General features: G+C 41.7%; 2 protein-coding genes across 2 annotated transcripts in view; both read left to right on the forward strand.

Annotated features, from left to right (window-relative positions):
• Positions 1-482: 482 nt before the first annotated feature.
• Positions 483-26,047, forward strand: part of TXNDC12 (thioredoxin domain containing 12) — a 32,877-nt gene continuing 7,312 nt past the window's right edge. The window contains exons 1-2 of the mRNA XM_078073158.1: positions 483-725; positions 19,844-19,904. Coding sequence (XP_077929284.1) covers positions 629-725; positions 19,844-19,904 — 158 coding nt within the window. The 5' untranslated portion in view covers positions 483-628. The remainder of the gene's footprint in view (positions 726-19,843; positions 19,905-26,047) is intronic.
• Positions 21,995-25,040, forward strand: KTI12 (KTI12 chromatin associated homolog). Its single transcript, XM_036108402.2, has one exon. The coding sequence runs from the start codon at positions 22,721-22,723 to the stop codon at positions 23,777-23,779; it is 1,059 nt and encodes a 352-aa protein (XP_035964295.1). The 5' UTR covers positions 21,995-22,720; the 3' UTR covers positions 23,780-25,040.

Below are 26,047 nucleotides of genomic sequence, written 5' to 3' on the forward strand. Positions count from 1 at the left end.
GTTGCTTCTCCAGCAGGAAGAGGGCATTCTTGTAAGGCTCGAAACCATGCACTGCAGAACAGTTTTGCCAGGTCTCCTCGTGGCCCCGGCAGGAACTTAAGAATGAAATCTGGTTGTCTAGTCTTTTTTTATTTGCGGAGCAAGAAAGGGGAGGCCAATGGCAACGCGCCCACTGTTGGGAGCCGCTTACTTCACCAATCAATAATTTGCGTTGTGAATATTAAGTGCAGCGGTTCTTGGGGGGAGGGGCTCGCTTGCAGGCCGAAGCAACCAGCAACGGTTCTCCGGAGGCCTCTCCCCACCCCCTACCCCCGCTATCTCATCCACCTTTTCCATCTCGGTCTTCCGATTGAACACCCAGAATCGAAGGAAAGCAGCTCGCGCTGGAGAGCAATTCCCTCACCCTTCTACGTGATCTGCACCTTTAAACTTACTCCATCTCAAACCGGACCCCGGAGGCACCACCCACATCCGTCTAACATCACTTCCTCCAGTGTTACGGGGGGAAAAAAAATCTGGGAACGCGAGGGGTTGGGCTGAGCCGCACTTGGGGAACGGCGCGGACCTTGTGCTAGGGCTCTGGCCGTCCTCCGTCTGCTCAGCCCAGTGGCCCCGTGCATCTACCACCATGGAGCTGCGGTCTCATCTCGGGGCCACCTGTTTGCTGGGCTTCAGTTTCCTGCTTCTCGTCACCTCTTCTGCTGGACATATTGGGCTTGGAAAGGGTCAGACCAACTTCTTATCTTAATCTTTACTCATACCGGGCCCAGCCCAGTATAGCCCTCTTCTTGTGCTAACACGATTTCCCTCCCGTTCTATCTCTTAGGCCACGCCAGATTTCTTTTTATCCTCCCTAACAGCTACTGGATTTTGAGGATTTCTTGGGGGTAGGGAGTAGCGGGTTTGGGGAATGTTGAGATGAGGAAGTTGTGCTGGAGGCCTCCCTAAATTCTTGGGTTGGGAGTGAGGAATCACCCTTAAATTAGGGATAGCATGTTTAAGAGTCCAGCATAGGTGCCTAGCACTTGGTAAGTCTTCAGGAACATTCAATTACCTTCTCTTCTGGGAGAAATAGGGTCTCTGGACAGCTGCATATGCAGAGATCCTTTCCCTGGCTCTGAGATCCCCCTTCTTACCTCTTCCCTGAAGAGCTGGGTTATTGCCTCCTCTGTACAGGTCTTGAGGAGAATAGGACCTGCCTACCAGGAAGGTGTGACTGGTATATAAAGAAAGGCCAGATGAAGGGTAGAAGGTCTGATGTTAGAGGGTAACTAACAATTGTCCTTGGTGTGTTTCAGTCAGTGTGTCTGAAGAAACTGAATTTTTTTGAGGAGTAGAGTGGATAATGGTTATGAATGGGGGATGGGAGGTGTGACCCCCTACTCCATCCCCTTCTCTACATCTTTTGGACTCAGGGTTTGTGCTTTTTCTAAGTGGAAGAGTCGTAGCATGGATTCCTTTCTTCCATTTTTTGTACTGACCTTACTGGATGGAATGATTCTGATGCAGTCCTGCTGTTTTAAATTCTTTTTCTATATCCTCCCTATTTACGTATTTATTGGTAGGTGATGAGTTGGGTGGACATTCAGTGTGCCTGAATGTGGTCACTCCAGCAAATAATTTTTGATCACCTACTGTATTCCAGGCACTGCCCTAGGCACTAGGGATATAGCAGTGGACAGGACAAATAAGGTGCCTGTTCTCACAGAGTTTATATTCAAGTCAGAGATACAGAGAGTGGACACATGAACAAGAACAAATTAAGAAGCAAGATAATTTCAGCTAGGGACAAGTGCCATAAAGAAAACGAAACTGATGGAGTAGGATGGCTGGGGAGGATAAGGGAGCCAGCATTACATGAGCTAGAAGCCAAAGAAGGCTTCTCTGAGAAGGTGATATGTAGGTTTCCATCTCAGTGATGAAACTGCACAGTGAATTCTACTGGGCCAGAATGTTTTCAGTACTGACAATCCCGTTTTAAACAGATTACTGTATATTTAGCACAAAATTATAAGTACCAAGGGAGACAGAATATGGTGTTAGGAGTGTGAGTGTAGATCTGAGTTTTATTTTACTCTGCTGTTGACCATCTGAGAGGCTTAGGGCAAGTTGCTTAACATCTCAAACCTCAGTTCCTCATCTGCAAAATGGGCATAATAATAACTACCTTGGACCCTCAACAAATAATTTATTCTGTTCCAGTTACTGTTAGGTAATACCTTGGAGTCACCTATTTAGTATCTTCATTCCTTGTTAGATGTTAAGTCATGTGTGGTTGTTCCAGTTGCCATTGCTGCATAATAAACGACCCCAAAATTTAGTGGTGTAAAGAAATCATTTTATTATGCTCATGATTCTGTGGGTCAGGAATTCAAACAAGGCACAGTGGGAAAGGTATGTCCCTTGGTTCCATGTCTGGGGCCTCAGCTGAGCAGGTTACTTCTCCATGTGGTCTTTCTTCATGGTCTCCATGTGGGCTTCCTCACAGTATGACAGCTGGATTCTAAGAGTGCCGCCCCAAGAGAAAAAGGTGGAAATGTGTTGCATTTTTGTCATCTAGCCTTACAAAGTCACATAGCATCACTTCCACTGTAAGGGCATGTTCAAGGGGAAGGACCCCCATGGAAGGAATGTTGAGGTCACTTTGTAAGAAAAGCATGTGGAGTGAGAGAGATTATTGAAAGTATGGTCTGCTGCAGTAAGCCAGGACCATTTCGGTCTCATTCATGCTCAGGAATAGTGTTGGAAGAAGAAATGAATGGTACACCTGATCACTGAGATCCCTGTCTTTTTTCAGCTTATAGTCTGAAGACTGTCAAGGCAAGTAAGCAAGCAATTGCATACACTGTGTGTCTAGTGTAGGAGGGCAACTGGAGGCAGGAGGGCTGTGTTGTGAGGATTAAGTGAAAAAATAGACACTTCATATCCTGTTACAAACTTAGAGAGTATTTAGTTAATATTTATCATTATGCCCTCCCAAGGAAGAATATTTAAGTGTTCCTGAAAGGAATTAATAATTTTTCAAACTTTTGTTTTTTGTGTCTCTTGGGTACAGATTCTTGGGAAATAAATTATAGCCCACCTACCCCAGCTCCCCAAAATGTGCTACCTGAAGCAGGGTTCCTGAAAATCTTCATGAGTTAAGATTTCTTCCCAAATGTTTCCAGAAGATAGCCTGTTGGTTTGCAGAGAGGAGAGACTAAAAGACTAAAGAGACTAGAAGAACAGGAAGTACAGTGGTGTGCTGTGAGCACTGGATGGGAATCAGGAGGCCTGCATTTTAATGCTGGTCAGACCAGGTAGCCAGCTGTGGTCTTCCCTGGGGACTCTATTGAATGAGAATGTTGAACTAGAAATAATTCCTAAGAGTCCTTCCAGCTCTAACATTATAGTGTTCTCAAATACAGTTGACTCTTGAGAAACACAGGGTTAGGGGTGCTGATCCCCCCACACCCCATAGCCAATCAGCATATAACTCCTCCAAAACATTACTGATAGCTTTCTGTTGACCAGAAGCCTTACCAATAACATAAACAGTCGATTAACACATATTTTTATGTTATATGTATTATATAATGTTTTTATATAATAAAGTAAGCTAGAGAAAAGAAAATTAAAATCGTAAGGAAGAGAAAATATATTTATAGTAGTGTACTGTAAAAAAAAAAAAAATCCATGTATAAGTAGATTCATGCAGTTCAAACCCATGCTGTTCAAGGGTCAACTACAATTTTGTTGTTCTCTGTGTCCTAAAAATTTGCAATATATCACCTATGGGGAGAATTGTAATGAGTAACATTTTCTGTATATTCACTATATTCCAGGCACTGTACTGTGCATTTTTCATGTATTGACTGGTTTAATCCTCATATAACCCTCTAAAAGTAAGGGTAATACTTTTTCTCATCATCCTCATTTTACAGAAGAAGAACCTAAAATGGGGCAAGGGAGTCACACAGCTAGTAAATGGACTCTCTGGTATACAAATCCTAGAGGCTATGCTTTTAACCAGTACACCATTCCTGCCTCTGAGTGCAGAAACTCCTTTGAAGACTTCACAGGAGAAATGAGAAAGCTGTTAATGGGGATGGTTCATGTGCTCTCCAGCCTGAAACAGAGATGGATGACTTTGTCAAGTCTCTGGAATAAAAATTTGGCACTGACACATATGAAGTATTTACCTTCCACACTGCATATTCACAATAACCCTATGGGATAGATCATTTTGTTAGTCATATTTTGCATTTGTGAAAATAGTCAGAGGATGGAACTAGGCTTCCAACCCAGGTCAGTTCCACGGCAGTTGGACTCTCCTTTCTTAGCCACTGTGTTATTCTACCTCTCAGGTACAGTGTTGCTTGTTTTAGAGGCTTGGCCACCAGCTCTGACACTTGACCTTTTGTTTCGTCAGCCTGGGAGGGGGTGGCTAATACTTTTCTGATGTCTTTCACTTACATTCGTGAAAACAATTTTAAGATGAAGGGCTTGGGAATTCTGATGTAAATTCTGTGTTTAGAAACGGTCCCTTCCCCTCCCCCCTTCTAAAATTAATGTTTTAGGGAAAGAGCAACTGGATGTGGGAGGCTTCAGCTCACTTTGCAGATAGTGGCGTAAATTAAGTGGCTGTACATGTGACACTAGGAAATTGGACTGTCTTCCGATGTTCCACGTTGGCATGTGTGCATGCATGGGTGGTGTCAGGTAAGTAGGTGATTTTTTTTTTTTAAAGATTTTATTTATTTGACACAGAGAGATAGTGAGAGAGAGCACAAGCAGGGGGAGCGGCAGGCAGAGGAAGAGGGAGGAGCAGGCTCCCTGTGAGCAGGGAGCCCGATGCGGGACTCGATCTCAGGACCCTGGGATCATGACTTGGGCCGAAGGCAGACGCCCAACGACTGAGCTACCCAGGCACCCTCAGATCTGAGTGTTTCATTCTGCTTTGGTGAGGCCATATTCATTCATTTGTTCACTTAACCTTTGCTAGAGAGGCAGTATAGTAGTGTGTGGTTAAAGTACAGACTCTAGAACTTTACCACCTAGGTTCTAATCCTAGCTTTGCCATTTAATGCCAGTGTAACCTTGGGCAAGCTGTTTAAAGATTTTATTTATTTATTTGACAGAGAGAGACACAGCGAGAGAGGGAACACAAGCAGGGGGAGTGGGAGACGGAGAAGCAGGCTCCTTGCTCCACGGAGCAGGGAGCCCGATGTGGGGCTCGATCCCAGGACCCTGGGATCATGACCTGAGCTGAAGGCAGACGCTTAACGACTGAGCCACCAGGGCGCCCCTGGGCAAGCTCTTTAACTTTAGCTTCCATATCTGTAAAATGGGGATAATTAGGGCACCTGGGTGGGTCAGATGGTTAAGCATCTGCCTTCAGCTCAGGTCATGATCCCAGGGTCCTGGGATGGAGCCCTGCATCGGGCTCCTTGCTCAGCGGGGAGCCTGCTTCTCCCTCTCCACCCCCCCCCCGACGCTTGTGCTCATGCTCTCTCTCTCTCTGTCAAATAAATAAATAAATAAAATACTAAAAAAAAATAAAATGGGGATAATTAGAGTTTCTACCTCATAAATTTATGTGAAGATAAGTTAACACATGTAAAAGCATGGAAAACAGTACCTGGCTTATAATGAATGCCATATGAGTGTTAGTCATTATTAATATTATTGTTGTTATCATTGTATTATGGTGATTATCACAAAGTAAGCATTCAAAAAATGATGTGGTGATTACTACTATTATGAAAAATCCAGTGTACTTTTTAAAAAAATTATTTTTATTTAAATCCAATTAATTAACATATAATGTATTATTAGTTTCAGAGGTAGAGGTCAGTGATTCATCAGTCTTATATAATACACAGTGCTCATTACATCACGTGCCTTCCTTAATGTCTATCACCCAGTTACCCCACCCCCCTCCCCCCCTCCCAACCAGCAACCCTCAGTTTGTTTCCTATGATTAAGAGTCTTATGGTTTGTCTCCCTCTCATCTTGTTTTATTTTTTCTTCTCTTCCCCTATGATCCTCTGTTTTTTTTCTTAAATTCCACATATGAATGAGATCATATGATAATTGTCTTTCTCTGATTGATTTATTTCGCTTAGCATAATGCCCTCTAGTTCCATCCACGTCATTGCAAATGGCAAGATTTCATTCTTTTTGATGGCTGAGTAGTATTCGTGTGTGTGTGTGTGTGTGTGTACACACCACATCTTCTTTATCCATTCATCTATCGATGGACATCTGGGCTCTTTCCATAATTTGCCTATTGTGGACATTGCTGCTATAAACATTGGGGTGCATGTGCCCCTTCGGATCACTATATTTGTATATACCCAGTATATATATATATATATATAGTATATACCACTATATACTGTAAATACCCAGTAGTGCAATTGCTGGGTCGTAGGGTAGCTCTATTTTTTTAATTTTTGAGGAACCTCCATACTGTTTTTCAGAGTGGCTGCACCAGCTTGCATTCCCACCAACAGTGTAAGAGGGTTCCCCTTTCTCTGCATTGCCAACATCTGGTTTCCTGAGTTGTTAATTTTAGCCATTCTGACCGGTGTGAGGTGGTATCTCATTGTGGTTTTGATTTGTATTTGATTTGTATTTCCCTGATGCCGAGGGTTGTTGAGCACTTTTTCATGTGTCTGTTGGCCATTTGGATGTCTTCTTTGGAGAAATGTCTGTTCATGTCTTCTGCCCATTTCTTGATGGGATTATTTGTTCTTTGGGTGTTTAGTTTGATAAATTCTTTATAGATTTTGGATACTAGCCCTTTATCTGATATGTCATTTGCAAATATCTTCTCCCATTCTGTTGGTTGTCTTTTGGTTTATTGACTGTTTCCTTTGCTGTGCAAAAGCTTTTTATCTTGATGAAGTCCCAATAGTTCATTTTTGCCCTTGCTTCCCTTGCCTATGGAGATGTGTCTAGCAGGAAGTTGCTGCGGCCAAGGTCAAAGAAGTTGCTGCCTGTGTTGTCTTCAAGGATTTTGATGGATTGCTGTCTCACATTTAGGTCTTTCATCCATTTTGAGTCTATTTTTGTGTATGGTATAAGGAAATGGTCCAGTTTCATTCTTCTGCATGTGGCTGTCCAGTTTTCCCAATATCATTTGTTGAAGAGACTTTTTTCTTTTTTTTTTTTTTAAAGATTTTATTTATTTACTTGACAGAGAGATAGAGAGAGAGCACAAGTAGGCAGAGTGGCAGGCAGAGGGAGAGGGAGAAGCAGGCTCTCCACTGAGCAGGGAGCCCGATGCAGGGCTCGATCCCAGGACCCCAGGATCATGACCTGAGCCGAAGGCAGCTGCTTAACTGACTGAGCCTCCCAGGTGCCCCGAGACTGTCTTTTTTCCATTGAATATTCTTTCCTGCTTTGTCGAAGATTAGTTGGCCACAGAGTTGAGGGTCCGTTTCTGGGTTCTCTATTCTGTTCCACTGATCTATGTGTCTGTTTTTGTGCCAGTACCATACTGTCTTGATGATGACAGCTTTGTAATAGAGCTTGAAGTCTGGAAAGTGTAATGCCACCAGCTTTGGTTTTCTTTTTCAACATTCCTTTGGCTATTTGGGGTCTTTTCTGGTTCCTACAAATTTTAGGATTATTTGTTCCAGCTCTGTGGAAAAAGTTGATGGTATTTTGATAGGGATTGCATTGAATGTGTAGATTGCTCTAGGTAGCATAGACATTTTCACAATATTTGTTCTTCCAATCCATGAACATGGAACATTTTAACATTTCTTTGTGTCTTCCTCCATTTCTTTCATGAGTGTTCTCTAGTTTTCTGAGTACAGATCCTTTGCCTCTTTGGTTAGGTTTATTCCTAGGTGTCTTATGGTTTTTGGTGCCATTGTAAATGGGGTCAATTTCTTAATTTCTCTTTCTTCTGTCTCATTGTTAGTGTATAGAAATGCAACTGATTTCTGTGCATTGATTTTGTATCCTGCCACTTTGCTGAATTCGTGTATGAGTTCTAGCAATTTTGGGGTGGAGTCTTTTGGGTTTTCCACAGAGTATCATGTCATCTACAAAGAGTGAGAGTTTGGCTTCTTTGCCAATTCAGATGCCTTTTATTTCTTTGTTTCTGAGTGCTGAGGGTAGGACTTCTAGTACTATGTTGAACAACTGTGATGAGAGTGGACATCCCTGCCATGTTCCTGACCTTAGGGGAAAAGTTCTCAGTTTTTCCCCATTGAGAATGATATTCACTGTGGGCTTTTCATATATGGCTTTTATGATATTGAGGTACGTTCCCTCTATCCCTACTCTGTGAAGAGTTTTAATTAAGAAAGCATGCTGTACTTTATCAAATGCTTTTTCTGCATCTATTGAGAGGATCATATGGTTCTTGTCCTTTATTTTATTTATGTCGTGTATCACATTGATTGATTTGCGGAAGTTAAACCCCCCTTGCAGCCCATGAATAAATCCCATTTGGCCGTGGTGAATAATCCTTTTAATGTACTGTTGGATCCTAGGGTGCCTGGGTGGCTTAGGTGGTTAAGTGTCTGCCTTTGGCTCAGGTCATGATCCCAGGGTCCTGGGATCGAGCCCCGCATCGGGCTCCCTGCTCAGAGGGGAGCCTGCTTCTTCCTCTCCCGCTCCCCCTGCTTATGCTCTCTCTCTTTCTCTCTCTGTCAAATAAATAAATAAAATCTTTAAAGAAAATGTACCATTGGATCCTATTAGCTGGTATCTTGGTGAGAATTTTTGTATCCCTGTTCATCAGGGATATTGGTCTGTAATTCTCCTTTTTGGTGGGGTCTTTGTCTGGTTTTGGGATCACGGTAATGCTGGCCTCATAGAGTTTGGAAGTTTTCCTTCCATTTCTGTTTTTTGAAACAGCTTCAGAAGAATAGGTATTAATTCTTCTTTAAATTTTTTTTTAAGATTTTATTTATTTATTTGACAGAGAGAGACACAGCGAGAGAGGGAACACAAGCAGGGCGAGCGGGAGAGGGAGAAGCAGGCTTCCCACGGAGCAGGGAGCCCAATGCGGGGCTCAATCTCAGAACCCTGGGATCACGACCTGAGCCGAAGGCAGATGCCCAACGACTGAGCCACCCAGGCACCCCCTTCTTTAAATGTTTGGTAGAATTCCCTTGGGAAGCCATCTGGCTCTGGACTCTTGTTTGTTGGGAGATTTTTGATTACTGCTTCAATTTTCTTGCTGGTTATGGGTCTGTTCAGGTTTTCTCTTTCTTCCTGGTTCACTTTGTAGTTTACATTTCTTTCAGATTGCCTAATTTGTTGGCATATAGTTGCTCATAATATGTTCTTCTAATTGATTGTATTTCTTTGGTGTTGGTTGTGATCTCTCCTCTTTCATTCATGATTTTATTTATTTGGGTCCTTTCTCTTTTCTTTTTCTAAGTTTGGCCAGGGGTTTATCGACCTTATTAATTCTTTCAAAGAACCAGCTCCTAGTTTTGTTAATCTGTTCTACTGTTCTTTTGGTTTCTATTTCATTGATTTCTGCTCTAATATTTATTATTTCTCTTCTCCTGCTGGGTTTAGGCTTTATTTGCTGTTCTTCTCCAGGTCCTTCAGGTGTAAAGTTAGCTTGTGTATCTGGGATTTTTATAATTTTTTGAGAGAGGCTTGTATTGCAATGTACTTCCCTCTTAGCACCACCTTTGCTGTATCCCAGAGGTTTTGAACCAATGCATTTTCATTCTCATTAGTTTCCATGAATTTTTAAAATTCTTTAATTTCCTCGTTGAGCCATTCATTCTTTTAGCAGGATGCTCTTTAACCTCCAAGTGTTTGAGTTCCTTCCAAATTTCCTCTTGTGGTTGAGTTCAAGTTTCAAAGCATTATGGTCTGAAAATATGCAGGGAATAATATCAGTCTTTTGGTATCGGTTGAGACATGGTTTGTGACCCAGGATGTGATCTATTCTGGAGAAAGTTTCATGTGCACTTGAGAAGAATGAGTATTCTGTTGTTTTAGGATGGAATGTTCTGAATACATCTGTGAAGTCCATCTGGTCCAGTGTATCATTCAAAGCCCTTGTTTCCTTGTTGATCTTCTGCTCAGATGATTTGTCCATTGCTGTGAGTGGGGTGTTGAAGCACCCTACTATTAATGTATTATTATCAATGTGTTTCTTTACTTTGGTAATTAATTGGTTTATATGATTGGTTGCTCCCATGTTGAGGGCATAAATATTTAAAATTGTTAGATCTTCTTGTTGGATAGACCCTTTAAGTATGATATAGTGCCCTCTACATCTCCTATTACAGTTTTTGGTTTAAAATCTAGTTTGTCTGATATGAGGATTGCTACCCCAGCTTTCTTTTGAGGTCCATTAGCATAATAAATGGTTTTCCACCCCCTCACTTTAAATCTGGACGTATCTATGGGTCTAAAATGAGTCTCTTGCATACAGCATATCAATGGGTCCTGCTTTTTTATCCAATCTGATACCCTGTGTCTTTTGATTGGGGCATTTAGCCCATTTTACATTCAGAGTAACTATTGAAAGATATGAATTTAGTGCCATTGTATTACCTGTAAAGTCACTGCTTCTGTGTATTGTCCCTGTTCCTTTCTGGTCTATGTTACTTTTGGGCTCTTTCTTCACTTAAAGGATCCCTTTTAATATTTCTTGCAGGGCTGGTTTAGTGATCACAGATTCTGTTAATTTCTGTTTGTCCTGGAAGTTTTTTACCTCTCCTTCTATTTTGAATGACATCCTTACTGGATAAAATATTCTTGGCTGCATATTTTCTCATTTAGCACCCTGAATATATCATGCCAATCCTTTCTGGCCTGCTAGGTCTCTGTGGATGGTCTACTGCCAGTTGAATGTTTCTACCCTTGTGGGACCTCTTGTCCCGAGCTGCTTTCAGGATTTTCTCTTTGTCTCTGAGATTTGCAAATTTCACTATTATATGTCAGGGTGTTGACCTATTTTTATTGATTTTGAGGGGGTTCTCTGTGCCTCCTGGACTTGAATGCCTGGTTTCCTTCCCCAGATGAGGGAAGTTCTCTGTTATAATTTGCTCAAGTATACCTTCTGCCCCCCTCTGTCTTTCCTCTTCTTTTAGGATCCCAATTATTCTAATATTGTTTAGCTTTATGGTATCACTTATCTCGCGAATTCTGTCCTTGTGATCAGGTAGTTGTTTATCTCTCTTTCTCTCAGCTTCTTTATTTTCCATCATTTTGTCTTCTATATCACTAATTCTCTCTTCTGCCTCATATATCCTAGCAATTAGAGCTTTCATTTTTAATTGCATCTCATTAAAAGCCTTTTTGATTTTGACTTGATTTGATTTTAGTTTTTATTTCTCCTGAAAAGGATTCTCTAGTGTCTTCTAAGCTTTTTTCAAGCCCAGCTAGTATCTTTATAATCGTCATTCTGACCTCTAGTTCCAACATCTTACTAATGTCCACACTGATTAGGTCCCTGGCAGTCAGTACTGCCTCTTGTTCTCTTTTTTGAGGTAAGTTTTTCCACCTTGTCATTCTGTCCAGAGAATAGATGAACAAGAGAACAAAATACTAAAATGGCAACAATGACCCTAGAGAAATATACACTAAACAAATCAGAAGAGACCCAAAATGAAAAAAAAAAAAGAGAGAATATAATCAGACAGGTGAACAGAACAGAGCAATACACTAGATCCTGTATGTATTTTGGTCTGTTTGTTAGAAAACTAGATCCTAAAATTGAAGAAAGAAAAACTTACATATGTATAAACATAAAATTAAATATAATGAAAGGATAGAATGTAACTGTAAAAATGAAAATTAAAAGACGAAAGAAGGAATATAAACAGACAGGTGAACAGAACAGAGCAATACACTGTATCTTGAGTGTATTTTGGTCTGTTTGTTGGAAGAAACTACATCCCAAAATTGTAAAGAAAGGAAAACTTCTATATATACAAAAATAAAATGAAATACAATGAGAGGATAGAATAACTGTAAAAATGAAAATTAACAAAGATTTTTTTAAAGGTTGATAAAATAAGATATTGGTCGAAAAAGGAAAGAGAACAAAAAAATTAAAAGACCAAAGAATCATGGGAAAAAAAACATGAATTCTATATACTATTTTCCCTTAGTGCTGGAGTTTTGCAGTTCTGTGTGATTGGTAAACTTGGTCCTAACTGGATGTTCTCGCTGATTTTCTGGGGGAGGGGCCTGTTGTGCTGATTTTCAGGTGTCTTTTCCCCTGACGGAACTGCACTGCCCTTGCCAGGTGAATTGTTTCAAACTATACCTCTAGGCTTATTCTTAGGGATAATGCAGTAGGACAGTTATGCACATGTTGGAGCACTGAGAAAACATGTTAATTAGGAATCAGGAGACCTAAATTCTGGTTGTGGCTTACTTTGTGGTTTTGGGTAGCCTCTTCTTTTTTCTAGGTCTTCCTAATATGAGAGGATTGCACTAATCTCTAAGTTTGTGCTATCCTAATACAGTAGCACTGGCCTCATGTCACCTTTAAGTTTTTTTGTTTTTTTTTTTAATTTATTTTTTTATTACGTTATGTTAATCACCATACATTACATCATTAGTTTTTGATGTAATGTTCCATGATTGATTGTTTGCATATAACACCCAGTGCTCCATACAGTACATGCCCTCTTTAATACCCATCACCGGGCTAACCCATCCCCCTACCCCCCTCCCCTCTAGAACCCTCAGTTTGTTTCTCAGAGTCCATAGTCTCTCATGGTTTGTCTCCCCCTCCAATTTCCCCCCCTTCATTCTTCCTGCTATCTTCTTCTTCTTCTTCTTCTTCTTTTTAACATATAATGTATTATTTGTTTCAGAGGTACAGGTCTGTGATTCAACAGTCTTACACAATTCACAGCGCTCACCATAGCACATACCTTTAAGTTTTAAATTAATTAAAATTGTAAATTCATCTCTTCAGTTGCATCAGCCACATTTCAGGTATTCAATAGCCACTTGTGGCTAGTAGCTACCATCTTGAACAGTGTAGATATAGAATATTTTCATCATTGCAGAAAGTTCTATTGAATGGTGCTTGAACAGGGTCTTTCTTAATAATAACCCCCTATGACTTTTAGCTCTGTCAGCTAGCTTCTTTTTTTTTTTTTTTTTAAGATTTTATTTATTTATTTGACAGAGAGAGAGACAGCGAGAGAGGGAAGGTGGGAGAGGGAGAAGCAGGCTTCCTGCCAAGCAGGGAGCCATGCGGGCCTCAATCCTGGGACTCGAAGATCATGACCTGAGCCGAAGGCAGACGCTTAACCACTGAGCCACCCAGGCACCCCTGTCAGCTGGCTTCTTAGTAGCTCAGGTTTATGGAGAAATTTAATTTTACCTGATATTAATCTAGCTTCTCTGACTTTCTTTTGGGTGACATTTGCCCAATATATAGTTTTAATCAACTTACTTTGAACTTTTTCAAGTCCTTGTTTTAGATACTCTTCTAAATGTTATGGGGTAGTTTTTTTTAAAAAAAACCTAAAATCTGACAATTTCTTTTAACTTTAACTGACAAGTTTAGTCCACTCATTTTTATGGTGATTATTGACAGAACTGGTCTTTTTTTTTTTTTTTTTTTTAAAGATTTTATTTATTTATTTGACAGAGAGAGACACAGCGAGAGGGAACATAAGCAGGGGGAGTGGGGGAGGGAGAAGCAGGCCTCCCGCTGAGCAGGGTGCCTGATGTGGGACTCGATCCCAGGATCCTGGGATCATGACCTGAGCCGAAGGCAGACGCCCAACGACTGAGCCACCCAGGCGCCCAGAACTGGTCTTTTTAAAAAAGATTTTATTTATTTATTTATTTATTTATTTATTTATTTATTAAGATTTTATTTATTTGACAGAGAGAGACACGGAGAGAGGGAACACAAGCAGGGGGAGTGGGAGAGGGAGAAGCAGGCTTCCCGCCGAGCAGGGAGCCCAATATGGGGCTCGATCCCAGGACCTTGCGATCATGACCTGAGCTGAAGGCAGATGCCCAATGACTGAGCCACCCAGGCACCCCTATTTATTTATTTATTTATTTATTTATTTATTTGAGAGAGAGCGAGAGAAAGCACATGAGAGAGCTGGGGGGAGGAGCAGAGGGAGAGGGACAAGTCGACTTTGCGCTGAGTGTACAGCCTGATGGGGCTCCATCACATGACCCCGAGATCATTTCCTGAACCAAAATCAAGAGTTGGACACTTAACCGACTGAGCCACCTAGGCGCCCTGACAGAGCTGGTCTTATTCCTCTCATCCGGTCTGCATTGCTACTGTTTTTTCTGTGCTTTTTTCTCCCCTTACTTTAGGGGTTGAGTATTTTATTGTTCTTTTTTGTTTTATCTCCATTATTAGTTTGGAAGTTGGCACTCTAGTTCTATTCTTTTGGTGGTTACTTTTGAAATTTTACTTGCATACTTACAAAATCTAACATTAATATCTTAAGCCTCCAATGGTAAGAGGGTCTTAAGAATTTCAACTTTAGTCACCTCCTCTTTACTTATAAGCAAGTATTCAGTGCTTTAGTTTTGTCTTTTCTTTTAACACTACAAATTGAGTATTAGCATTCTTTGCACAGATATTATTTAGATTTATCTACATCTTTACCAGTTTATTTGCTCACTGTTCCTTGTATCTAGGTTTTCTTCTGGAATCATTTTCTTCCTGAAATGTGCCCTTTATTTATTCTTTTAGTTTCTCTGGTTCTTTTCTCCTAGGTGACTATTTCATATTTCCCTTTGTCTTGGGAAGTATTTCACAATACTTCCTGTACAATCTTTGCTCTCAGCTGGTGACCATACTTCCTATTTAACAGAAAACAGAAGCAATTGGAAGAGGACTTTCAAAAATTGTCATCACTACATCTACCCACCTTCTAACACCAGTGTCCATATATTTTTCCTCCCCTGTCTGTGCTCCTAGCAAAGGCCAATCCCTCTATTTGGGTACTCACTCCCATTTCCTTTCACCTACTCAGGATATTTTTGACTGTTCCTTCTTGTCCTATATCATCAATTGTCCTACCTTTATTATATCATTTCTATCAACTTCCAACATCCCTATACTTTCCTCCATATTGAATTAAAAACTCTTCCTCAACTCACTGCTCCCTCTAGCAATTGTCCCTCATACAGCAAAATTCTGTGCAGGAGTTGTAGGTACTCCTCTAATTCTTCCCCTCGGTTACCTTGATTTTGCTCTAAATAACACTTTCATCCCACTCTTCTAATTGAAACTGGTCTTCTCAAGGTCAGCATTGTTCTCCAGTTGTTAAATGTTGTGGTCATTTCTGATTTTATAGGAGCATTGGAGTCAGTTGATCATCCTTCCTTCTTGAAATGTCTTGGAAACACTTGGATTCCGGGACTCCGTGCACTGCTGGTTTTCTGCTGATCTCACTGGCAGTTCCTTCTCTTGTCTTTGTCAGTTCTTCTTGAACCTGACCTGGGAGTGCTCCAGGGCTCTTGGACTCTTTCTTCATGTACCCTCACTCTCTTGGTGATCTTATTCAGTCTCAGGCTTTAAATAACATCCATATTCTGATAACTCTCCCTTGAATTTCAGCCTCAGACATTCAGTTGCTTATTCAGCATCTCTACTTGGGTGTCTGGTAAGCACCTCAAAATGAACATATCCAAATCCAAACTCTTAATGTTTCTTTTTTTTTTTTTAAGATTTTATTTATTTATTTGAGAGAGAGAGCGTGCTCACACAAGCAGGGGGTGGGAGGGGCAGAGGGAGAAGCAGACTCCCTGCTGAGCATGGAGCCCAACACGGGCTCCACACAGGTTCGATTCCAGGACCCTGAGATCATGACCTGAGCCAAAGACAGAGGCTTAACCGACTGAGCCACCCAGGCACCCCTAAAGTCTTAATGTTTCTTTCCAAAACTCACTCTAGGGGCGCCTGGGTGGCTCAGTCAGTTAAGCATCTGCCTTCGGCTCAGGTCATGATCCCAGGGTCCTGGGATCGAGCCCCACGTCGGGCTCCCTGCTCTGTGGGAAGCCTGCTTCTCCCTCTCCCACTCCCCCTGCTTGTGTTCCCTCTCTCACTGTGTCTCTCTCTGTCAAATAAATAAAATCTTAAAAAAAAAAAAAGAAGGACACCAGTTATAATGGATTAGGGCCTACACTAATGACCTCATTTCAATTTAATTACCTCTTTAAAGACCCTGTCTCCAGATACAATCATATTCTGAGTTACTGTGGTTTAGGACTTCAACATACCAATTCGGTGGGGTAGACACAATTTAGTCCATAATAACATATATCTGCCATTACAGAATCATACAGAATAGTTTCACTGCTATAAAAATTCTATGTTCCACCTACTCATCCCTCCCTCCCTTGTGAACCCCTGGCAACCACTGATCTTTTTACAGTCTTCATATTTTTGCCTTTTTCAGAATGTCATATAGTTGGAATCATATATTATGTAGCCTTTTCAGGTTGGCATTGTTCACTTAGCAATATGCATTTGAGTTTGCTCTGTGTCTTTTTGTGGCTTAATAGCTCATTTCTTTTTATCACTGAATGTCCATTGATTTTGTATTTCAACAATTTTTTTTTTTTTTTGAGACAGAGAGAGAGAGAGAGGGAGGTGGGGAGGGGCAGAGGGAGAGGGAGGGAGAGAGAATCCCAGGCAGGCTCTACACCCAGCGCGGAGCTTGATCTCACAACCCTGAGATCATGACCTGAGCTGAAATCAAGAGTCAGACACTTAACCGACTGAGCCACCCAGGAGCCCCAACAAATTTTTTTATGTAGGCTCCATGCCCAATGTGGAGCTTGAACTCACTACCCCGAGACCAAGGGTCAGATGCTCTACCGACTGAACCAGCCAGGCACTCCTGTATGTTTAATTTCTAAAAGGTCTATTTGGTGCCTTTATAGATTTGCCTGTTTATTTCCTGTGTTGCATTCCCATTTTTGTGATCCCCTGTGTTATTTCTTCAAATATTCATACATAGTTATTTTGTATCCTATGGCTGATCATTCTAATATCTGAAGTCCTTAGGGTCTAAATCTATTTGTTGCTTCTGCTGATTCTTGCTTGTGGTGGCTTGTTTTCGTACATGTTTGGGGATCTAGGATTGTGAACTCATAATTATTGTTCATCTTTGGCTATTCTGGAGCCCTGAAGAGGGGAGTACTTTCCTCTAGAAAGGTTTGGCATTTGATTCATCTGGAAACCTAAGGGTATTACCACTTTAGTCTTTTTTGAGTTGGTTTAATATGAGTCTCAGATTTATCTCCTCCATTTTGCTCTATTGTAATGGATATTTCTTTGAGGTCAGTCTTCCCTTTTGCTTGTTGCTCACTATTCCTCATCTGGTTTCAGTTTATTTTGTGTTTGTGTTTATCACTGTGAACCCAGTGAGTACATTTTGAAAGTCCATTTTATCTGGGATTTTATTGTTTTGTAGGTGGATATCCCTCCAGACTGTCTAGTTGGGCATCCCACCAAAGCAGGATTCAGTTTCCTGAGTTTAGGTATTGACAGGTAGAATGATCAGTCACATTAGGCACCTTCCAGTTCTCCCAGTTTCACTCTCACTTAATCACTGACTCATCAGGATTGGACTTTGGGCCCTAGGCAAATGACACATTTTCTCTTGGCTAGCAACTCACTGCTGTTGGGAATGAAAAGTGATGATGATTAGTTTGGACACTGCCTCCCTTTGCTAATCTGGATGATCTCTTTATTCCCCTGCAGTAACAATGATGGAAATTTGAATTTATTTCAAGGAAAGAAAGGCCTGAAAGATAGTATAATAACTGAGAAGTCATAAAATTGAAGTTTAAATCCCAGCGTGGGCATTTACCAGCTATGGGACCTGGTACAGGTTGTGTGACTTCTCTGAGCCTCAGGAAGTCTCAAGCCGTAAAGAATAACAAAGCTGCTATGTACTGATCATTTATAAAATGCTGAGCAGTGTGCTAAGATAATATATACAGCATTTTTTTTTAAGATTTTATTTATTCATTTGAGAGAGAGAGAGAGACAGAGAGTACAAGCAGGGGGAGAGGCAGAGAGAGAAGGGAAGCAGGCTCCCCGCTGAGCAGGGAGCCAGATGCGGGCTTGATCCCAGGACCTGGAGATCATGACCCTAGCTGAAGGCAGACACTTAACCATCTGAGCCACCCAGGTGCCCCATATATAGTGTTTCTTACGTAATATTCAGTAACAATCTTATGAGATGTAGATATTATTATACCTGTTTTACTGATGAGAAAACAGTATAGGGGAATATACAAAGGGTTATTGTGGGACGCCTGGGTGGCTCAGTCAGTTAAGCGTCTGCCTTCCGCTCAGGTCATGATCCCAGGGTCCTGGGATCGAGTCCGCACTGGGCTCCTTGCTCAGCAGGGAGCCTGCTTTTCCCTCTGCCTGCCGCTCCCCCTACTTGTGCTTACTCTCTCTCTGTCTCTCTCTCTCTGACAAATTAAAAAAAAAAAAAAAGAAAGAGTTATTGTTCAGGCCAAATTTAAGTGAGATAACATGTATTTAACATGAGAACATATAAGGTGACCAATAAATGACAGCATTATTATGATCACTCAACATTTTCCAGATATAAAATTAAGTCATTTACATGATATGACCTAAATAAGATTCATTTACTCAATAAATATAATGGAGCACTTACTATGGCCATGTGTAGTGCTCAATGCTGGGGAAACTGGAAGGAATAAAAGAGATATGGTCTCAGCCCTTAGGGAAGGTCTCAGCCCTTTAGAGTGAGGGAGACAGGCACATAAACATTTACAGTTCAGCCTGGGAAGTGCTGTGATGGGGCAAGAAGGTGGTGCTTTGGGAGTCAGAGAAGATTTCTTTTTTAATATTTTATTTATTTATTTAAGAGGGAGAGAGAGAGAGCGTGCACACGCACGCTCCCGTGAGCAGGGGGAGGGTCAGAGGGAGAAGCTGACTCCGGGCTGAGCAGAGAGCCTGATGCTGGGCTCAATCCCAAGACCTGGGATCATGACCTGAGCTGAAGCTGGATGCTTAACCGAGCCACCCAGACGCCCCGGGAGTCAGGGAAGATTTACCAGAAGTAAAGATGCCCTCTAGGAATGAATAGGAAGTGAGGGTGGAGGAAAAGACCAAGGAGGCAGCCAGTTTAAGGAAATGAAAGTAGTTTTGTATATAGGATTTTAGAAAAAGCCTGGAAAGTGAGCCTGAGGAGATGGGCAGATGTCATATTCTGAAAGACTTTGTAAATCCTGCTACCAGATTTTGACCGTTCTTTTTAGGTAATTGGGAAGCCTCTGAAAAGTTTTTACCCAGCAGAGATGTGATTTTAAAAGATCACTCTGGCAGAAGTGAGGGGAATAATAAGAGTAGCTTTAAATACATTATCTCATTTAATCTTTACACCAATGCTTGAAGGTAGATATTATTATCTGGACTTAGAGAATTTACTACATTCACACATTTCATAGGAAGTAGAGTCACATACCCATGTATTTCTGACCCTAAACCTATGTTGCTGAATTGTCTCCAACTAGTAATGATTTGTATGACCTACTTTGTGTTTACTGTATGGAAAATTCTCATTCATTCTTATAGTATTATTTGCATACTCAGTGTTAGTTTACAAAGCAATTCACAGCCATTATTTAATCTCCTTAAAAACTATGAATTAGGTGGTGTTATCTCTATCTTATAGGATGAAAGAAAACTGAGGCTTGATGTGGGATTGTTCATGGTCCCATACACCTAGAAAGTGGTGCAGCTGGGACTTGAACACCATGCTTTTGACAGACAAAAGCTTTTTTATGCGTATCTTGTGACCATGCCATGTTTCTTTTTTGGGTCTTTGCCCTTTGTTCACGGGTAAATGTTTATAAGGCTCTTTCCTTCCAGGTTTTGGAGATCACATTCATTGGAGGACACTAGAAGATGGGAAGAAGGAAGCAGCTGCCAGGTACAAGATATGGTTTTGGTTTATTTATGGTGGAAGGGGCACCTGGCTGGCTCAGTCAGGTAGAGCATACAACTCTTGATCTCAGTGTCGAGAGTTCAACCCCATGTTGGGCCTAGAAATTACTTTTTTTTTTTTTTTTTAAAGATTTTATTTATTTATTTGACAGAGAGAGACACAGCGAGAGAGGGAACACAAGCAGGGGGAGTGGGAGAGGGAGAAGCAGGCTCCCCGCTGAGCAGGGAGCCCAATGCGGGACTCGATCCCAGGACCCTGGGATCATGACCTGAGCCGAAGGCAGTCGCTTAACCGACTGAGCCACCCAGGCGCCCCTAGAAATTACTTTTAAGAAAAATACATTCAATAGGTTATTTATGCTGGTGAAACATTTTCCAGTCATCACCTTAACATAATTTCAGGTGAAGGGATATGCCAAAACAGAGCCAGAACTGAGTAGTTGCCTGATGATAACAATACTACTATTCCTACTACTACTAAATGCTTATTATGCACCAGACACTGAATTATGTGAATTAACTCATTTAATTCTCACAACAGCTCTTTTGAGGTGGGTACTGCTGTTACCTTCATTTTAGAGATGAGAAAACTAAGACACAGAGCAGTTAAGTAACTTGCTTCAGATCACACAGCTAGTAAGTGGTGGAGCCAAGATTCAAACCCCCAGGCATTCTGGCTTCAGAGCCTGCACTTCAGAGCCTGCATTCAGTAAACCATACTGCCTAACAGTCTCAAGTTGAATAGTCTTTCTTTTTTTTTTTTTTAAGATTTTATTTATTTATTTGACAGAGAGAGAGACAGCGAGAGAGGGAACACAAGCAGGGGGAGTGGGAGAGGGAGAAGCAGACTTCCCACGGAGCAGGGAGCCTAACACGGGGCTCGATCCCAGGACCCTGGGACCACGACCCAAGCCGAAGGCAGACGCCCAACGACTGAGCCACCCAGGCGCCCCTCAAGTTGAACAGTCTTAACTTTCAATTAGTTTTAGTGTATGCACTGATGCAAATAACTGATAAAGGAGGAAGAAAAGGCAGAGCAGGGGAGGGAAGGCTAAAGCACTGATCTAAGTGCTTTACATGCATTAATTTATTTAATCCTTATAACCTATGAGGTTGGTTCAGCCTGTGAAATAAGAACTGTTGTTATTATTTTATGAGAGAGGAAATTGAGACACACGATGATTAAATAACTTGTCAATAGATTACACAGTAAGTGACAGAGCCAATACTTGAATATTCTCTACTATACTGTATTGGAGAGACACAAAGACCCAATATATGTGCATCTACTTTTTATACACACATACTTGCACAGAAACACACTTCTGCAACTACAAAATTACAGTTGACTTCTGAACAATGCTGGGGGGTTAGGGGTGCTGACCACCCGCTTAGTCAAAATCTGCATATAACTTTTGAGTCCCCAAAAACTTAACTACCAGTAATCTGTTGACTGGTAGCCAACCGATAACATAAACAGTCAATTAACACATATTTTGTATGTTATATATATTACATACTCTATTCTTACAACAAAGTATGGTAGAGAAAAGAAAATGTTAAGAAAATCATAAGGAAAAGAAAATACATTTATTGTACTGTGCTGTAAAAAAAAAAAAAAAAGCTGCATTACAAGTGTACCTGTGCAATCCAAACCCATGTTTTTCTTTTTTTTTTTTTTTTTTTTTTTAAGATTTTATTTATTTATTTGACAGAGAGAGAGACAGCGAGAGAGGGAACACAAGCAGGGGGAGTGGGAAAGGGAGAAGCAGGCTTCCTGCCGAGCCGGGAGCCCGATGTGGGACTCGATCCTGGGACTCCAGGATCATGACCTGAGCCGAAGGCAGTCGCTTAACCAACTGAGCCACCCAGGCACCCCCAAACCCATGTTTTTCAAGGGCCAACTATATTGTGCTTGTTTTTGCTAGAACGGATCCTACAGCTTCATGGCTTTGAGTCTCACACATTCTGTAGAATAGGGTTGCCAGATTTAACAAAAATAAGGATGCCCAGTTAAATTTGAATTTCAGGTAAACAAGAAGTAATTTTAAATATGTCCTATTCAATATCTGAGACATATTAAAAACATTTTTTTGTTGCTTATCTGAAGTTCAAATTTAACTAGGCATCCTGTATTTTACCAGGCAACCTTACCCAGGAGAAAAATTTGTTAGTTTTCAAGTTCCTATTCCTAGATAAAGTCTTAGTGATTTTTGGGGGCAGTTTGTTTTTCTCCTCTACTTTTACATCCCAACCTACTCTATCCATTATAGTATTATCTTACTCAGCTTGTAGGTACTTGATTTTTCCCATTCAGACCCTTAACCTCCTACGGGGGAACTGATGTTCATTTAAGAATTCCCAGTCGTGGAGACGTTTACTGATTGAAATGGCTATTGAGTAAACAGTTACTGAGAGTCACTGGGTGTAAGGTATGAAGGGGAACTAGCATTTATGAATGGTCTTTCTGTATGCTAAATATAGTGCTGATTGTTTTTGCAATGTTTAATGCTCATTAAGGCCCCATTATAAATGGTTGGGCATAGTCTTTGGCCACAGGGAGATCACATTCTTTTGATGCCTATTTGACATAAATAACTGATGTCATTCTAGTTTCCATCACCTTTCTGAGACAACAGGTCCTAGATTTAGTTGGAGTAGAACTCGTGTTTCCATAGCAACAGTAGGTCCTTTAAGAGTCAAGAGGACAGGAAGTGCAGTTTGCCTTTCCGGTTTGCGTCCGTGACGTCGACACCCCGGAAGTTGACGCTACGCGGATGCACATGGCCGCGCCCTGTAAGGATGCCGCTCGTCGTGTTTTGCGGGCTGCCGTACAGCGGCAAGAGCCGGCGCGCGGAGGAGCTCCGTGGGGCGCTAGCGGCCGAGGGCCGTGCGGTGTACGTGGTGGATGACGCGGCGGTGCTGGGCACGGAGGACGCGACCGTGTACCGCGATTCGGCCCGTGAGAAGGCGTTGCGCGGGGCTCTGCGAGCCGCGGTGGAGCGGCGCTTGAGTCGCCACGATGTGGTCATTCTCGACTCGCTTAACTACATCAAGGGATTCCGCTACGAGCTCTACTGCCTTGCGCGGGCGGCGCGCACCCCGCTCTGCTTGGTGTATTGCATACGGCCGGGTGGTCTGAGCGGGGGACCTCGGGAGGCGGGTGCGGCAGACAACCGAGGCCAGAACCTCAGTGTGAGTTGGAAGCCGCGCACTGAGGAAAGAGGGAGACCTCTGGCGGCTGGCAGTAGTGTCCTCAGGGAACCCCAAACAGTGGACTTTGTAGTAAGTGGAAGAACCCAGTCCGACGTACCTAAGGAACTGGAGCAGGAGGAAACCAAGGCGCCAGATCTTCCAGCTCTTGTGACTCCAGATAAATCTGCAAAGCGTGTGTCTAGTGCCTTTTATTCTCCAGAACTTATGGAAGCCCTAATGCTGCGCTTTGAGGCTCCCGACTCTCGGAACCGCTGGGATCGGCCCCTGTTCACCTTGGTGGGCCTGGAGGAGCCGTTGCCCCTAGCAGAAATACGGGCTGCCTTGTTTGAGAACCAGGCTCCCCCACCCCATCAGTCTACACAGTCCCAGCCCCTTGCGTCTGGCAGCTTTCTGCACCAGTTGGATCAGGTCACGAGCCAGGTGTTGGCGGGACTGATGGAAGCGCAGAAGAGCGCGGTCCCTGGAGACTTGCTTAAGCTTCCTGGCACCACGGAGCACCTGCAGTTTACCCGGCCTTTGACCATGGCAGAACTGAGTCGCCTCCGTCGCCAGTTTATTTCCTACACCAAAATGCATCCCAACAATGAAAACCTGCCTCAGCTGGCCAACATGTTTCTGCAGTATCTGAGCCAGAGCCTGCACTAACCAGAGGGAGTGGATGGGGGGGGTCGGGGGGAGACATGGCTCCCCATCTAACCTCCACTGCTCTCTGTTTTTCTTGATAGGGTAATCTCAGGGTCTGCAGAGCATTTTGGTGTGTGGTACTAGAGCTGTTGTGACTGATTTACTCACGCTTTCCTTTATACCAGGCCTTGAGTTTACAGCATAAATTGAGACTGGAAAAAAATGGAGAACTGGCTTGGAGGATCTTGGCAAATTTATCCAGGGGACAGTGCTCAGGTGGACATGGTTTGTTTAGATTGGGTTCTACTTGGGGTATCACACACTGTTGATCTCCCCCATCTGAATTGTGGGAGAGCAGATTGGATGAATTGTTTTAAAACAATTAGGAACCAGAACTGAAGATGGCCCAGTTCTGCATCTGCACTGTCCCTTTGTTCATACCACAAACGATTTTTTGAGTACTGTGCCTACTTTTTGTTAGTCTATCCTGGGGCCAGGGGTCACAGATAAATCCACTGGTTTCTGTCCTTGGGAAGCTTTGGTTTTAGTGGAAGTGAAAGACATTACTAGATTATTTCATCTAATAAAATCTTTTAGAAGACGAAAGTCTGCTGGAATCTTTTTCACTTAATGTAACTTAATGTTATTCATGTAATTTACATAATGTAATGTTTAGATACACGAGTATCGCTATTATGCCTTTGACCAAAATAGTACTTTAATAGTGCTTAGTAAGAGACTAGATATTTGGTCTAACCTAAAGTAGTTACGACAACTTCTATAACTGTAGTGCTTCATTCTGTATTTCAAGGCAGATATCACTTTAAGCTTCTTTTCATTCTTCCATTGATTTCATTAAACAAATGGTGGGTACCTAACTTGCCAGCATTTGTGATTTTCAGAGATGAATTAGATACAGTCTTTGCCCTTGAGAAAGTAATAGTTTGGTGAAAAGTACAGACGAGTAAACATGATTATGGGATGAAAAGAGTTGGCAGTTGCAGAATGATGACAGAATGCTTTGGAACTCCAGAGGAGAAAAGGACTAACTGTTGAGAGAAGGTAGTTTTGAGAAGGCTTCCTAGAGGGGTTAACATTTGAACTGTCACTCTAGAACATGGGTCATCAAAGGGTCAAATAGTAAATATTTTAGGCTTTGTAGGCCATAAGGTCTCTGTTGCAGCTTATTAACTGTAGCACATTGTATCATAAAAACAGCCATATACAATAAGTATACAACTGAGTATGAGTGTGTTTCAATAAAACTACACTGAAAGGTGAATTATATTGAATTTTAATATCACAAGGTACTATTTTTTAGATTGGTTTTTCAACCATTTAAAAATGAAACTCCCAGGTCTGTTGTAGGGAGACAGGTAAGTAATAGAGTGCAATGTATTAAATGCAGTGATCATCTTATACAGTGTATGGTGGTGTGATGATACCGGGGTTGGATGATGGAGAAAGCCAATGGCTGCTTACATAGGACTCTCCTACAAGTTGGCATTTGAGCCTTGAGAGCTTAAGAGCTTCATCTGGCCAAGACTGGTTCAGGTGGATTATGTTGCTCATCATTTAAAAAAAGTTTTTTCCTCCCTAATTATAAAAATTACATTTGATTATAGAAAAATTGGAAAATACAGAAAAAGTATAGTTAAATCCACAATCCCATTATCTAGGGATAACAGCTATTATGTTTTGGTATGTGTCTTTCATTTCCTTTTAGGAATGAAAAAAACACATTTGTATCTTAGAGCTCTACAGAAGCAGGCAGTGGGCTGGATCAGGTCTACAGGCTATAGTTTGCTGATCTCTGCTCTAGAAGGATAAATAGGAGTTTGCTTGGGAGAGGAGGGAGCAAGGTATTCTTAACTGCTCTGTAAATGCATAGAGCTATTAAAAGGATGGGCTGCCTTGGTTGGTGATGTGTTTCTTGCTCATCAGGCAATCTGGACCACCTTTTGTTATACTAGATATATTGGATGTGTTATAATTACATATGATATATTAGATGATATATGACATATTAGAATTCCTGGGTGAAATGGAGGCTTGGACGAGGCAACCTTTAAGGCTTTTTCCAACCTCTATTCTCTGATTCAAAGTTAGTTGATTATTGGTTGTGGATTGCATCCTAAATTGAAGTAGACAATAATGGTCAGAAAGAACATTGGTTTTGGAGTCAGAATTCATGAATTAGCTAGTAAGTGGCAGAGCCTAGATTTTATGTGGTCAAATATTTAATCTCTTAGGGTCTTAGTCTACGTTTTCTCCTTTCTTTTATGAGAA

Source organism: Halichoerus grypus, chromosome 5, assembly GCF_964656455.1.
Source record: "Halichoerus grypus chromosome 5, mHalGry1.hap1.1, whole genome shotgun sequence".
NCBI classification, from domain to species: Eukaryota; Metazoa; Chordata; class Mammalia; order Carnivora; family Phocidae; genus Halichoerus; species Halichoerus grypus.

Bases quoted from the DNA above. Each gene is read 5' to 3' on its own strand.
- KTI12 (XM_036108402.2), top strand. From the start codon at position 22,721: ATGCCGCTCGTCGTGTTTTGCGGGCTGCCGTACAGCGGCAAGAGCCGG.